This window comes from Scyliorhinus canicula, chromosome 3, assembly GCF_902713615.1.
Source record: "Scyliorhinus canicula chromosome 3, sScyCan1.1, whole genome shotgun sequence".
NCBI lineage: Eukaryota > Metazoa > Chordata > Chondrichthyes > Carcharhiniformes > Scyliorhinidae > Scyliorhinus > Scyliorhinus canicula.
In genome coordinates this window covers 49,216,221-49,231,548 of record NC_052148.1, presented here as the reverse complement: position 1 = coordinate 49,231,548, position 15,328 = coordinate 49,216,221, and the positions used below count along the sequence as shown (strand labels likewise).

The window sequence follows — 15,328 nt, the reverse complement described above, 5'->3', positions numbered from 1 at the left end:
AAGGCTTCACCTTCATCCAACATGTTCGATTGGAGGAGCGTGTACGAGGGCCAAAGGGACCCAAAACCATTTCCACCATTTTTGGCAGCAGCAAACAAGGTAAGAGAAAATGGTGGGTCGCGCAGGTCGGCCGGGTTGAGTCCTGAATGTTGGCCGGTTGGTAAATATGGGTCCCCGGAAAAAAAGTTTAAAGAACACGGTGTTATACCATGGTGTATAACAGATTATTGTACCATGGCAAAGCTTCTGAAACGTGGCCCGTCCTTTAATAAAGTCTTTAATAAACAGGCAATTCTGCAACCGTGTAGAAATTAAAATCTGGAAATAGGCGTTTGGCCCATCCAATTCACATTGCATTTATTCTCCACACGGACAATACTTCTAAATCCAGGCGACCACCCATTCTCGCCTTTCATAGGGATGCTTCAGCGTAATTTGGACAATCTTTGTGAGTGGGCATATGCATGGCAGATGCAATATAATGTGGATAAATGTGAGGTTATCCGCTTTGGTGGCAAAAATAGGAAGGCAGGTTATTATTTGAATGGGTATGAATTGAGAGGTGAACACTCAACAAGACCTTAGTGTCCTTGTGCATCAGTCTCTGAAAGTAAGCTCGCAGATACAGCAGGCAGTAAAGAAGGCAAATGGTATGTTGGCCTTCATAGGGTGTAAATCTTTGTCACAAGAAGGCTTACATTACCATTACAATTAAGTTACTGTGAAAAGTCCCTAGTCGCCACATTCCAGCGCCTGTTCGGGTACACAGAGGAAGAATTCAGAATGTCCAAATTACCAAACAGCACGTCTTTCAGGACATGTGGTAGGGAACCGGAGCAGCTGGAGGAAACCCACGCAGACACAGGGAGAGCGTGCAGACTCCACACAGACAGTAACCTAAGCCAGGAATCGAACCTGGGACCCTGGCGCTGTGAAGCAACAGTGCTAACTGGAGTTGCATTCATGTCAGGGGCTGGTTTAGCTCACAGGTTAAATTGCTGGCTTTTAAAGCAGACCAAGCAGGCCAGCAGCATGGTTCGATTCCCATATCAGCCTCCCCGGACAGGCGCCGGAATATGGCGACTAGGGGCTTTTCACAGTAACTTCATTGAAGCCTACTTGCGACAATAAACAATTTTCATTTCATTTCATTTCAAAATAAAAATAAACTAAACCCTTTCTCTTATCAAAAATAGCCATCAAGATTAAATAAAGAAATCAGGATGCAATTACTCTATATGATGCTATATGAATGGTGAAAAGTGAGCTTTTGACTTACCTTGGTCTCCTAAAGATATGTCCGTACCGTAAGCAGGCCAAGCCTACTGTGGGGGTATAAACAATTGGCATCAACTCTTCAACATTGTCAATCAGAATCCTGTAGAATAATTTTTCATTTCTTTCCTGTATTCCCATCACGTAAACATACCTAAAGACAATAGAATAAATGACAGCAAAATTCTGCAAGTTCATTGACATGAAGATATTTTTCTTTAGCATTTATGGGTCTTAAAATTGTGATTTTAAAAAGCAAATAATTTCAACCTGCTCCAAATTTCCTCCCCGTTGCCCCCAGAAAACAACTATTTCCAAGCTTACTAGTGTAGAATGAAGTCAAGGTTTTTACTACCAAAGGCCTCGGTGTGAAATAAAATGTCACAGTACACTGAATTATAACCATGCGATTCACTAACATCTTGAATGAGGCCACGCACACAACCTCCTAACAGGGTCTAAGCTGAAATGTAAGTAATGACAAGCCAACAAGTCTAAAGTACACAAACTCCCAAGAAAGTGCTTGAATGAGTTGCAGATTAAGGAATTTTGTCCTTTTATAATTTCCAATGCATCTTAAATTGTAAAACAATGGTTTAGGTTTTTAAGTCTAGGACTGGAGTGCAATAAAACATTAGCATTTGTTTTAGATTGACTAAAATTTCAGTTTTCTTTCATTATCACTAGGTCAAAACCTGGGACTTCTCTACCTCACAGCACTCTAAAGTATGTCTCCACATGGATTGCAACAGGTCAAGAAGGCTGTTCATCACTACTTTCACAAGAACAACTAGAGATTGACCAATTGCTTGTTAATGGAATACTAATTTCCATTCTTGTCCATTGAGAAAGTCTGTTGTACTTTTTGATTTAGGGACTACAATAAAACCTGAATATTCAAAATAAACTAAATAGACTCGAAAGACGTGAGTGACAAAACTGGCACTTGGAATAGACTCAAGGCGAAGTGATTTTCAATTTTTTACTAAACTGCAAAAATTACATGAAGGCACTTTCAGATAACTCCAAAAGAACTCCTTTGAGAAGTGTCAAACAGAAAACTGCCCAACAAGCTCATTACAACAACATAGTTAAAAACAGTCCTTTCAGCCTAAATGCTCTAACCAGACATGTGTGTGCCACACAAGCATCCTCCCATCCCACCAGCATTTTCTTCTATTCAACTCTCCCTCATGCCCAAGGTTTACCCTGGAGTGCTAAGGCTAGTACTTAACAACACATGTCTCTTAGTAGTGGCAAGGTTTATATTCTTGCAATGCTAATCAACCACACCAAACAATGGGAAAAATTAAAATTGTAGAGTCTCATTCCTACAGATACCAAGTGGTTGATTTAGTTTTTAAGATTCTTTATTTTTCCTTTTCTCTCTCAATCCAGTCTTTCTGTCCTTCTCTATTTCTCACTGTGTACCCGATTTAAATCTAATTCACACAATTTTCTTCTTCTGGTGTTGCGGATTCTTTTTCTAATACTTAAATCTCACTGATTAAGGAGAACTATTTACTAAATCCCAGATGCCACACTGTCCATGGCCTGCCATTGTCTGGTCACACCACTGGCAAAATACCAGAAATTTGAACTGAACGATGAGGGATAATGTCTAAACTCAGGTCAGGTCAGAATAGTTAATTATATAAAAACGGCAAACTTAAAAATGTCACCAAGGAGAAGCATTAAAAGTAGCCATGAAAGGGCAGCACGGTGGCGCAGTGGTTAGCATTGATGCCTACGGCGCTGAGGACCCGGGTTCGAATCCCGGCCCTGGGTCACTGTCCGTGTGGAGTTTGCACATTCTCCCCGTGTCTGCGTGGGTTTCGCCCCCACAACCTAAAGATGTGCTGGTTAGGTGGATTGGCTACGCTAAATTGCCCCTTAATTGGAAAAAAAATTGGGTACTCTAAATTTATAAAAAAAAAAAAAAAAAAAGTAGCCATGAAAAGAGAATTGATTGCACTGCTTGTTGAAAAAGGATAGAAATACCTTCAAGCACTTTCTAAGTATCGCTTCACATTAGCCAGGCTGAATTGAGGTTAACAACACATTAGGAGCTTTAATACATTAAGTAAAATCAGAGAGATAACAAGCTTATTTGATGGTGATGAAACAGTGCAAATCTATACCACAGAACTGCATCCAGCCATATATTTTTTGTTCACTTCTACAGAAGTAACTAGTATAAAATTATATTTCAAAGCACTGAAAACATACCAATGAGTAACAAGTTTATTTCCTGTATTATTGATTCTCTGGTCTACAAGTTATAACTTTAAACAAAAAGTTTTGATTTTGCTTCCAGCAATCTGCACAAGGGTTTTTGTGAAGGGAGGTTGTGCCTCACTAACTTGATCGAGTTTTTTGAGGAAGCGACAAAGATGATTGATGAGAGGAGGGCGGTGGATGTTGTTTACATGGGCTTCAGTAAAGCCTTTGTCAAGGTGCCTCATGACAGACTGGTACAAAAGGTGAAGTCACACAGGATCAGGGGTGAGGTGGTAAGATGGATACAGAACTGGCTCAGTCACAGAAGGCAAAGGGTAGCAGTCGAAGGGTGTTTTTCTAGCTGGAAGGTTGTGACTAGTGGTGTTCCACAGGGATCTATGCTTGGGCCTCTGTTGTTTGTAGTGTACATAAACTATTTGGAGGAAAATGTAGCCGGTCTGATTTGTAAGTTCGCGGATGACAGACACCAAGGTCGGTTGAATGGCAGATAGCGTTGAGGATTGTCAGAAGATACAGCAGGACATAGATAGGTTGGAGACTTGGGAAGAGAAATGGCAAATGGAGTGTAATCCGGACAAAAGTGAGGTAATGCATTTTGGGAGGTCTAACATGGGGGTAAATAGACCATAAACGGCAAATCTCTTAGGAATATATAAAGTCAGAGAGATCTGGGCGTGCATGTCCACAGATCTTTGAAGGTGGCAACACAAGTGGACAAGGTAGTCAAGAAAGCATACGGAATGCTTGCCTTCACTGGATGGGGCATCGACTATAAAAACTGGCAAGTCATGCTACAGTTGTACAGAACCTTGGCACGGCCGCACTTGGAATACTGTGCACAATTCTGGTCGCCACACAACAGAAGAATGTGGAGGGTGCAGAGGAGGTTTACCAGGATGTTGCCTGGTCTGGCGGGTGTTAGCTATGTGGAGAGGCTGAATAGACTCGGACTGTTTTCATTAGAAAGACAGAGGTTGAGGGGAGGTCTACAAGGTTATGAAGGGCATGGATAGAATGGATGAGCAGGCATTCTTTCTCAGGGTGGAGGGGTCAGTCACCAGGGGGCATAGGTTTAAGGTCCATGGGGCAACGTTTAGAGGAGATGTGCGAGATAGTTTATTTATGCAGAGGGTGGCGAGTACCTGGAACTCGTTGCCAGGGGAGATTGTGGAAGCAGATACATTAACAGCTTTCAAAAGGCAGCTTGACAAACACATGGACAGGATGGGTGTTGAGGGATACGGCACAAGGAAGTGCTGAGGGTTTTGGCAAAGGTTGATATCGTGGCCGGTGCGGGCTTGGAGGGCCGAAGGGCCGGTTCCTGTGCTGTGTTGTTCATAGAATTTACAGTGCAGGAGGCCATTCAGCCCATCGAGTCTGCGCCAGCCTTTGGAAAGAGCACCCTACTTAAGCCCACACCTCCACCCTATCCCCATAACCCAGTAACCTCAATCTAACCTTTTTTGGACACCAAGGGCAATTTAGCATGGCCAATCCACCTAACCTGCACATCTTTGGACTGTGGGAAGAAACCAGAGCACCCGGAGTAAACCCACGCAGACACGGGGAGAACGTGCAGATTCCACACACTGACCCAAGCCAGAATCGAACCTGGGATCCTGAAGCTGTGAAGCAAGAGTGTTAACCACTGTGCTACTGTGCCGTCCGTTCTGTCTTTATTTTCTTCTCAGATGTATCCAGTGGACTGTGATAATAAATTGACACATTTCCGTCAAAGGTTACCATCTAAAAATAGCTGATGTTTGGACTGTACTGATATTTTTTAAATTATTTATACCACCAGAGCATTAGATAGATCCAGAACAACAGCATGCCATCTGCTCACTGCTGGAGCAGCTGCTGCCAACTCTTTTCAGCAATCTGAATTAAAACACAAATCTTCAGCAAGCTATCAACTAACTTCAAGCAAATATTTCTGAACAAGCACGGCAGGTGCCTGACTTTGTCTTAAATACAATGGCTCGACTGTCATCCAACGAGATAATACCATCATCTCACAATTGTACTCAGTCTGACATATAACGAGTAAAGTCTTTATATCCTATCTGGCTGCAACACAGCATGGTATGGCAACTGCTCGGCCCAGGACCACAAGAAACTTCAGAGAGTTTGTGAACACCGCCCAGTCCATCACACAAACCTGCCTCCCATCCATTGACTCCATCTACACCTGCAGCTGCCTGGGGAAAGCGGGCAGCATAATCAAAGACCCCTCCCACCCGGCTTACTCACTCTTCCAACTTCTTCCATCGGGCAGGAGATACAGAAGTCTGAGAACACGTACGAACGGACTCAAAAACAGCTTCTTCCCTGCTGTTACCAGACTCCTAAATGACCCTCTTATGGACTGACCTCACTAACACCTACACCCTGTATGCTTCATCCGATGCCGGTGCTTACGTAGTTACATTGTATACCTTCTGTTGCCCAATTATGTATTTTCTTTCATTCCCTTTTCTTCCCATGTACTTAATGATCTATTCGAGCTGCATGCAGAAAAATACTTTTCACTGTACCTCGGTTCACGTGACAATGAACAAATCCAATCCAATCCAATAAAAACTGCAAAGTTCTTCATGACTGCTTTTGCAGCCACAGGATATAGACAATTACATTTTTTTTAGTTATACTATACAATGGCCGATAAATGAGAAAGCTCTTACTTCATTAGAGGATCCTGCACTTTTTCTATGTGGTTCTTAAAGCGCAAGGCTTGAATATCTTGGGTTTCTATTTTAGGAGGTAGAAGCCCGTGCAGGCCAAGAATCTGCCGCTCCTGCAACGTGAATGCCATGCCCTGGAAAGATTATAGTGAAAAATATCTCAACCATGACAATTAGTGCATTGTAAAGTGCATACAAGGCTCTATTAGACACACACTTTGACTTAGATTCTAAGGTAGCTTCAAGAATTATTGCCTAAACATCTGACACAAATTTATTATTGTTTAATGAGAATTCAGAGGAACAGACAATCACCGTTTGTTACTAAAAAAAAAACCTTACATTTCCACCATCTCAACACTTTTCTCTCAAGGAATACAGTGAACTAATTTATATTATTGCTTCAAAAGCCTTTCCCACTAATTTATTCCAATTATTCCTTTGTTTCTGAAATAAAATCTTTGTCACAACTCGGTTAAAAGTAGAGATTTAATATTTTTTGAATTATCTTCCATTGCAATCAAATCTCAACATGATCAGGTAAGTATCTTTGGTTACAGAACATAAGACTTGAGAAGAACATTTTAATCAGGATTATTGGATCTAAAGTGCAGAAGGGCAGTCATGTGTCAGTTTTTTTGTGCATGGGTGGAAAAACAAAAGTGCAGCAAGTGTGACATTCTTCCCTCCTAAACTTTTTTTTCCCCAAAATTGAATAAAATGAAATAAAATTCTGCTTTGTACCATAACAACTCATCACAATATTATCTCTACTTTTTGCATTCACACGATAGTATAGCAGAGGCTATGTTCACATCAGTAGGAATCGTGGATTACATTAGGTTTCTTGGTAATTTCACAGCACAAGAAATATTTTGCCTGTCTTCTTGCCCACGAGGCAAGGGAAATAAGATGGGGCACACATTTTCCAGAAAGAGGAAACAGGCAGACTTCAAATTACATGTAAATTACTATCTCTGCACATGGTTAATAACTAGACGCTATGAATTCAACACTACCAAGAATGGAGAAATTAGGACATTAAAAATAATCGAGGGCTATTTGGACATGGAACCACTCATCAGAAACTAATACATGATGGGGGGGCTGGATTCTCCGTTTCAGCGGTACCGGCAGAGCATGTTTGGTCTTTTATGCCCGAAAAATCGGCGCAAACCCCTCACCGATTCCGGCACCGGTGAGGGGCTAGCACTGGCGCCTAATGAAACACCCGTCTCCCGTTGCTGTAGCAAAAGAGCACTTTATTTTTGTTCTCTTAGATATGTATGGAGTACTTTGACAGAAAAAGAAACTTTCAGACTTCTAACGAGCTTTCTTGGTACTAAGCAAACTTATCTCTCGAAGATGAATATGAATATTGGGGGGGGGAAAGAGAAAGTAAATATCCCGACGAAACGTCATTGACTTGAAATACTAATATTGCCTAATTTGTGTGATGGTAGCATTTTCTGTTCTTTTTCATTCCAGTATGTACAAAACAGGGAAAAAGTGAAAATTTCAGGTCATCAGATATCGGAAACTCTGGTGGTGTTGTGTGTAATGCAAGGAAAAATTGTTTTTTAAAAATACCTTATTTGTTCTGGGACTCAGCATCAGTGGTTTTCCCTTCTCCTTTGTATGGACAGAACGACATATGTACACACATGGTCTCACAGCCAAATTAAGTCGTGACAACATCTTGAATATTCCGTCTGTGGGAGTCAAAGTGAACCATGTCAGCCATTTTAGTAACACAAGTTAGTAACATTTGTATGTCGATTCAAGCCCAACATTTAGAAAATTCATTATGGGGTTGTGGGTGTTGCTGGCTAGACTGGCATTTATTGCCCATTAAGATTGCCCTCAAGAAGCTAGTGCTGAGCTGCCTTCTTGAACCCCTGCAGTCCGAGTGCAGATACACCCATAGTGCTGCAAGGAAGTGAGTTCCAGGAGTTTGATAGATTTCCAAGTCAGGATGATGAGGTACTTGGAGGAGAAAATGTTGGAGTTGCACTCATCCAGGCAAGTGGAGAATATTCCATTTCACTCATGACTTGTACCTTGTAGAGAAGAAATTGGGTTCAAGACATTTCAGCAAGCAGCAGTAAAAGATCAAGGAAATTGCCACGTCCTTTTAAAAATCAATTCACAAAACAAAGCTCCTACACATAGGTCAAATGTTAAACAGGATTTGAAAAAGTTTCAAGAAGTTCAGACATCATTTGAATGAAAAAAATGAAAATCGCTTATTGTCACGAGTAGGCGTCAATGGAGTTACTGTGAAAAGCCCCTAGTCGCCACATTCCGGCGCCTGTCCGAGGAGGCTGGTACGGGAATCGAACCGTGCTGCTGGCCTGCATGGTCTGCTTTAAAGCCAGCGATTCAGCTGAGTGAGATCAAGATTTGTATTCCCTGAAGAATAATCTAGTATTTATCATCCTAATTTTGTAAAGAATTTTGTAAAAATTGACACGGTTTTTTTTAGTGGTAAGAACCCTGCAATTCCAATGAAATTGAACGAATAGTGAATAATTCACCTCCAGACTTCTGCAAATGCCCCTGAAAGGCAATGCCTTAAGGTATCGGAAATAATGTTGCTCCTTTCTCCCCCACCAGTATCACTTCACAAATCATTCCCATAAAGACAGACCCAGTTTGAAAGCATAACAAATGTGAACAGTGTAAATGGGTGTACCTCTCCATGTGGGCTTACAGAAATCAACTGTTTTTGACAAGGGTTTACAATGATTAATATAATCACTCATTTATTACTCATCACCCACTGAAGGTTTGTTTGGTGCAGCAGGGTAGCAAAATTGGACAAGACCACCACATCCACATTATCAATGAAACAAAAGTTACTCTGAAGATCCAATACAAGTAATTACTTCTGATTAGCAGGAAGTGCATTTAATAACTCGTGATCCAGATTGCACCAGAGCGTAAAATGAAGGCAGTTGGGACTAATAGCAGAAAATAAAAGTCAATGATCCAGACAGGTTCAACTTCCTGAATGTTTAATGTACACAAGCACAATCATAGTTCAATAATCATCCATTCACTCCAACAACCATTCCCACTGCTGTTGCAAAATACCTGATCATTGTACAACAGTAGTGCTCATTGAAGCCTAGTTAAATACTTACTCATGTTTATACACCAAATTACAATGCCGCACTGTAATATGCCACATGACCTTCAACTTTTATTGCTGAAACCTGTAGGTGCCAAAGAAAATCTAAAAAACCCATGCATGAATTTTGCCAACAGCAAAACGACAGAGTGGTCAAGGTGATGCTGCGGCTGGCAATTTAATTTTCACCAAGGAGGGGCATGCCAAAGCCCAATGCTTATGCATTCACTATACAAGACACACTGGCCCAGATCTTCCAAGCAGCGGCAATGATCATCGGGTTGCCACAACGCTCAAAATTCCTCTGACTTGGCTCGATGCTGCTTCGCATTTATACCGCATCTTCCAAGCCCAGCTTGCACAGAAGTGAGCAGTGGATCGATGGTACTACAGGACAGTCAGGTAATCAGGGGTGCAGACAGTCGAATGCAGGGGGCTGGGGTGGCCTCAACAGGGGAACAGCCAAGTAGTCAGGTAGAGTAGCTACCTGGTAGCTAACCAGCAAGTACCACAAAAATGTTCAGCGTCAGAGATGTTCATGAAGGATTCCTGGGAGAAGTTGAAACTTCCTGGGCAATTTCCCCATAGGTTCACACACCAGGACTTCCACAGGTTCCCAGCGCAGAGCTTCAGTCATACATCCTGGGTGGGATTCTCTGTTCCAGAGACTAAGTGCTGACTCTGGGACTGAATCGGTCGACATCTACGACAACTAAATTGGCGCCCGCCCTGGAGCAATTCAGGATCCATTAATGGGCTAGCACTGGCACCACGTGGAACTCGAGCGATTCCAATGAAAACCTGTGCCCGATTCACCGGGGTCAAGATTGCCAGTCGAGAGGCTGGCAAGCTGCGGCCACATATTAGCACTCCAGTCCCCACACACTCCTCCCAGACAACAAGGTGGCAGCAAGAAGAGTGGCGCCTCGGTTCACGGACGCACAGCTCAAGACCCTGTTGGACGCCGTGGAGGAGAGGCAGGCCACCCTGTTCCCCGAGGTGGGAAGGAGGCTGCCACACACTGTCATATTTCAGGCCTGGGCACAAGTGGTAGTGGCCTGTGGGCTCCACCATCAGTATTGGACAGCAGTTCCGGAAGAAGTTGCACAACCTCCTCAGGTCGGCCAGGGTGAATAGGCAACACCTTGCCACTGGCACCAACCCCTGTCCCACAGGCCCGTAACCCCCCACCCAGAGGATGAACGAACCTTACCCACCGGCAGTGTGTACGCACCCAACCCTGCATCACATGCCAGCACCCATGGCCACGTGCCATTGCCACAAAGGCCACCAGCTGCCTACCTCGTGCTGCACGACTATCTAACACTGCACTTTCTGTCTTCGCCCCCCCCCCCCCCCCCCCCCCCCCCCCCCCCCCCCACCCACCGATCAGTGGAAGGTGGCACATACCGCAGAGAGAGAAGACCGAGGGAGACCACCGGACTTGCGGACCCTCAGCATCACGGAGCAGTCGGCACTGGAGCTGGTCGGTGGACCCGGAGAGAGGGCAGTCGCCAAGGCGGAGGTCGGCATTGGGCAACCAAGTGAGCCCTCGCTGAGGTATAGTGTCTCTACGACCCCCACCTCACCTCCCCACGCCATCCTCTCACTCCCACACAACACCCACCACCCCAACCCACGATCCAATTATGTGTCATGTCTTGCAGGATCAGATGCCTGTGTGCCATAGAGTAAGTGGTCACATATAAGGCAGCTCCTGTCCAGGGTCACAGAAAAGCCCTCTTTTTAACCAATACAGGGTGGAATTTTGATGAAAGGAGATAAGTGAATGTTGGAGGAGTACTTTCCCCTACAAATGGTATGTCTCTTGGTTACCAGACCAGGTAGAAAACAGTGAGAGATTTGGCTGTAAAGTTGGAGCAGACCTCTGCAGCAAAAGCAAATGTCTTGCAGGATCACCTGGAGATGACACAAGCCTTTCTGGTGTCCCCTGACCCCGACCCCAAGAAGATTCCAATGACGAGGCAGCAAAGGACAGCGATGTGAGCCCTCAAACGCCAGCCCGAGACACCACAGAGCACCAGTCCGGAAACCACACAGACTTTCCATCACAGCTGTCTCCAACAACCTCCACCACGCCAGGTACTCACCTCGGTTGGGCATGTTAGTGAAGTGGCACTATATGGTGCGCACCACACACGTGCAACGTTACATTAGCTGGAGGTAGGAACCCCTGAGGGGGGCGGACCGACCCCAGGGACTAGCTGCCATCAGACCGGCCTCGAGCCTCTGGAAAGGGCAATTCCAACAATAATGGAAATGCAGAGACAGTGGCAGGGACTACACGAGAGGCTGTCAGCAACCAACCAGCACCTGCAGGTGCAGCTGGAGAAGTCCAACGCCTGAAGGCAGCAGGAGCCGGTGCCAACCATGCGTGCCACCAAGGCCAACACTGATTGGGTGGTGGAGGCCTTGAGGGCGACGGTATCGGCCAGGGGACAGGATGTCCAAGCTTGGGGTAATCTGTGACGGCAGTGGCCAAGGCCCAGGGCAGGGCTGACGTGTCACAGGTAGCTACGTACCAGGATCACCTGGACATGTCCTTCTGCAGCCCCCTTGCTTCCTCAATACTATCTGTCCCTCGACAGATCTTTGTATCATCTGCATACTTAGCAACAGTGCCTTCAGGACTGTGATGGAATGGCCAGCTCACATGCAGGGTTCACCAAGCAGACGGTGGAAGTGCTCCCGTGGGGAGTAGGAGTCAGACGCTGCCAAACGATGCGGAGACCAGAGCTCATTGCTGAGTGGGTCATCATCATCCTCCATCCTGTGGATCGGACCAGCTGTTTACTGCCAACCCAGGCCTACACCCCATAGTCTAGCAGGTAAGAATCGCGGAGTAGTTTTCCACAGCACGCCCGGTTTGACAGATCCTCCAATAACAGGTGCTGCCAGTACACACGAGGCCTGATGCGGTACCTCCTTCCCACCTTCACCTCGGCCAGTTGGGCTGCCAGCTCTCACTCCTCATCAGCTGATTCCTATTCCTCTGGGGCTGCAGGTTCCTTCAGCTCCTGCTCATACAGCTTCAGTGCATCTCCCAGGGCTTCGGCGACTAGGATGAAAACCACTTTTCCTGGTTGGATTCCGATGTCCACAGTCTGCAGTGGGTGAAAGTCAGACATGTTAGCATGGTGTGTAACCCCCGGTGCCGAACCAGGTCCTGCACGGCGGCTCCAGTCTGCATTGCAGCCCCGGTCTCTGATTGTCCACAAACCAGAAGATTTGACCCACTCACTACACCCCCCCCCACCCAAATAACTATGTTATAGAATCATTACAGTGCAGAAAGAGGCCATTCAGCCCATCAAAGCTGCACAGACCTTTCTGACAGCCTGAATTCGCTGGCTGATCCCTATGATGGTAAATCCCTGCCATGAGTTTCCTGAAGGCGGAGTGTGGGGTGCATAGAATGGGAAACCCTGTTAAATGGCGGGCTTTCTCCGCTGCCGTGAAACACGCCAAGTGAATTAATATCTTTTAAAAAAGAATACAGCACAGGACATGAACAGACCCTTCGGCTCTCCAAGCCTGCGCCGACTATGGTACCTGCCTAACCCAAAACTGTAGGCATTACGCGTCCACCCTATCCATATATTTGTCTACATGCCCTTTAAATGCCACTATTGTACCTGCTCCCAGCACCTTTAAGCAGCGTTACTACTTTTTAAAAAAAAATTGTAATTTATTCGAGTCAAAAGTACAGGGACAGAAAGCAAAAAACATTCTCCACACCCCAGTTTGTGCAGGTTTTTCCCCCTTTCCACCCCCTCTTCCCACCCCTGCCCTCTCCTTTTCCCGCCCCCCCACCCCTGACGAACATTTCCTCAAACATGGTCATGAACAGCCCCCACCGCGTCTCAAAGTCGTCCACTGATCCCCTCAATTCGAACTTGATCTTTTCCAGCTGGAGAAAGTCGTACAGGTTCCCCAGTGAGATCGCCACCCCCGGTGACGTTGTCAATCGCCATTCCAACAGAATCCTTCGCCAGGCAACTCGAGGCAAAGGCCACAACATCAGCCCTCCTCCCCTCCATCAGCATTTCCAATGGGTCTGGCCCAAAATCTTTGGTAACATCCCAAACACCCCCTCCCAGCATCTCTCCAAATGCTCGCAGCCCCAAAACACCATATTTTCAGGGCCCGCATGATTTTCCAGTCCTCTGGGCCGGGAAGCACGTGGGCAAGAATTAGTACTGGTCGTGACACTGAGTGTACAACAATTTCACTCATTTCATCTCCCAGTTAAAAGATAAAGTCGCCATCGTTCCAGATGACCATAGGCTGCCCCTTTGAGGGGGAGAGCTGACTGGTGTTGATTTATCCTAAGGATCACCACACCTCAGGTGATAGGAAAGCACGGGCAGCACAAGTGGATAGCACTGTGGCTTCACAACAGCAGGGACCCAGGTTCAATTCCCCGCTGGGTCACTGTATGTGCAGAGTCTGGATGTTCTCCTTGTGTTTGCATGGGTTTCCTCCGGGTGCTCCGGTTTCCTCCCACAGTCCAAAGACGTGCAGGTTAGGTGGATTGGCCATGCTAAATTGTCCTTAGTGACCAAAAAGGTTAGGAGGGGTTATTGGGTTACGACGTTAGCGTGGAAGTGAGGGCTTAAGTGTGTCGGTGCAGACTCAATGGGCTGAATGGCCTCCTTCTGCACTGTATGTTCTATATTCTATAAAAGCTGAGAAGGCGGGCTTTCAGGAATAACTTGGGGTTATTCTGGGCTTCATGATTAACCTGGAGTTATTCATCATTTATCAACGTTTACACTGCTTTTAAAAGCACCTCTTTAACCTGGGATTACCCCTATCTCTGGATCTGTAAAGATTTGATTACCTGCAAATGCTCACATTCCAAGCATTGTCTGGCATCTTTGACTTTGTCTATATATATGTTTCTGGAACCTACCTCTTCATTCACCCGAGGACGGAGCTGTGCTTCGAAAGCTCATGTTTGAAACAAACCTGTTAGACTTTAACCTGGTGTTGTAAGACTTCTTACTGCTTTTAAAATTCATTATGGGATGTGGGCGTCACTGGCTAGATCTGCAAATATTGCCCATCCCTAGTTGCTCTTTAGAAAGTGGTGGGAAGTTGCCTTCTTGAACTGCTGCAGTCCCTGAAGGCCCCACCTTCTCAGCCTTGTCCCTCAACACCCCAACCCCTGTAACCCAGTAACCCCATCTAACCTTTTTATTTGGACACCAAGTGCAATTTGGCATGGCCAATCCTGCACATCTTTGGACTGTGGGAGGAAACCGGAGCTCCCGGAGAAAAACAACGCAGACACGGAGAGAACATGCAGACTCCACACAGACATGACCAAAGCCGGGAATCAAACCCAGGTCGCTGGCGCTGTGAAACAACACTGTGCTAACCACTGTTAGTTACGTCAAAACTGAAAACCTGAATTTTGATTCTCTGACTCATTTCATACATTTAGATGGAAAAATAAACAAAACCATAAACGTTTGTGCACATGTCACTGGCAGCAGTCAGAACATGTGTCACGAGCAGCAAAAGCTGCAATCAGCACAGAAAGCAGAACAGATAGAAATGTTTGACAAATATTAAAAGGTCACACTTAATTGCTTTGAGTAGCACTAACTGCAGATAAGGGTAAAAGCAACAAGGCTATAAAATGCCCTGAAGTGCACATCCATTTGTTTGAATTGTTCACGCTTACATTTTCTCCTTGGTTTGGTTAAACGTTTGTGTGTCTTAGCGATCAGCAAAAGCACTTCTTCCAACAAAGAAAAAAATGCAGATCAGTTAAGTAACTCTTGCATAACTCTGGATGGGGGACAAGATTCTCTTAAAGTTTATTTAAGCTGTCATGCTGATGAAGCACTTCCGAGTTAATATTGTGCTCATGTCAGCTGTGGTAATATGCAAACAAATGAAACAAATAAATGAGAAGATGCAGTCCTTCAAGGAATTTCACGCACCAATCTTTCAACACTGAGCA

General features: G+C 45.2%; 1 protein-coding gene across 3 annotated transcripts in view; it reads right to left on the bottom strand.

Annotated features, from left to right (window-relative positions):
• me2 (malic enzyme 2, NAD(+)-dependent, mitochondrial) overlaps positions 1-15,328 on the bottom strand; it is a 110,189-nt gene that overhangs the window by 75,787 nt on the left and 19,074 nt on the right. For all 3 annotated transcript variants that reach the window (XM_038790515.1, XM_038790517.1, XM_038790516.1), the window contains exons 2-4: positions 7,791-7,912; positions 6,201-6,334; positions 1,280-1,429 (exon numbers count right to left, since the gene is read on the bottom strand). In XM_038790515.1, coding sequence (XP_038646443.1) covers positions 1,280-1,429; positions 6,201-6,334; positions 7,791-7,898 — 392 coding nt within the window. In that variant the 5' untranslated portion in view covers positions 7,899-7,912. The remainder of the gene's footprint in view (positions 1-1,279; positions 1,430-6,200; positions 6,335-7,790; positions 7,913-15,328) is intronic.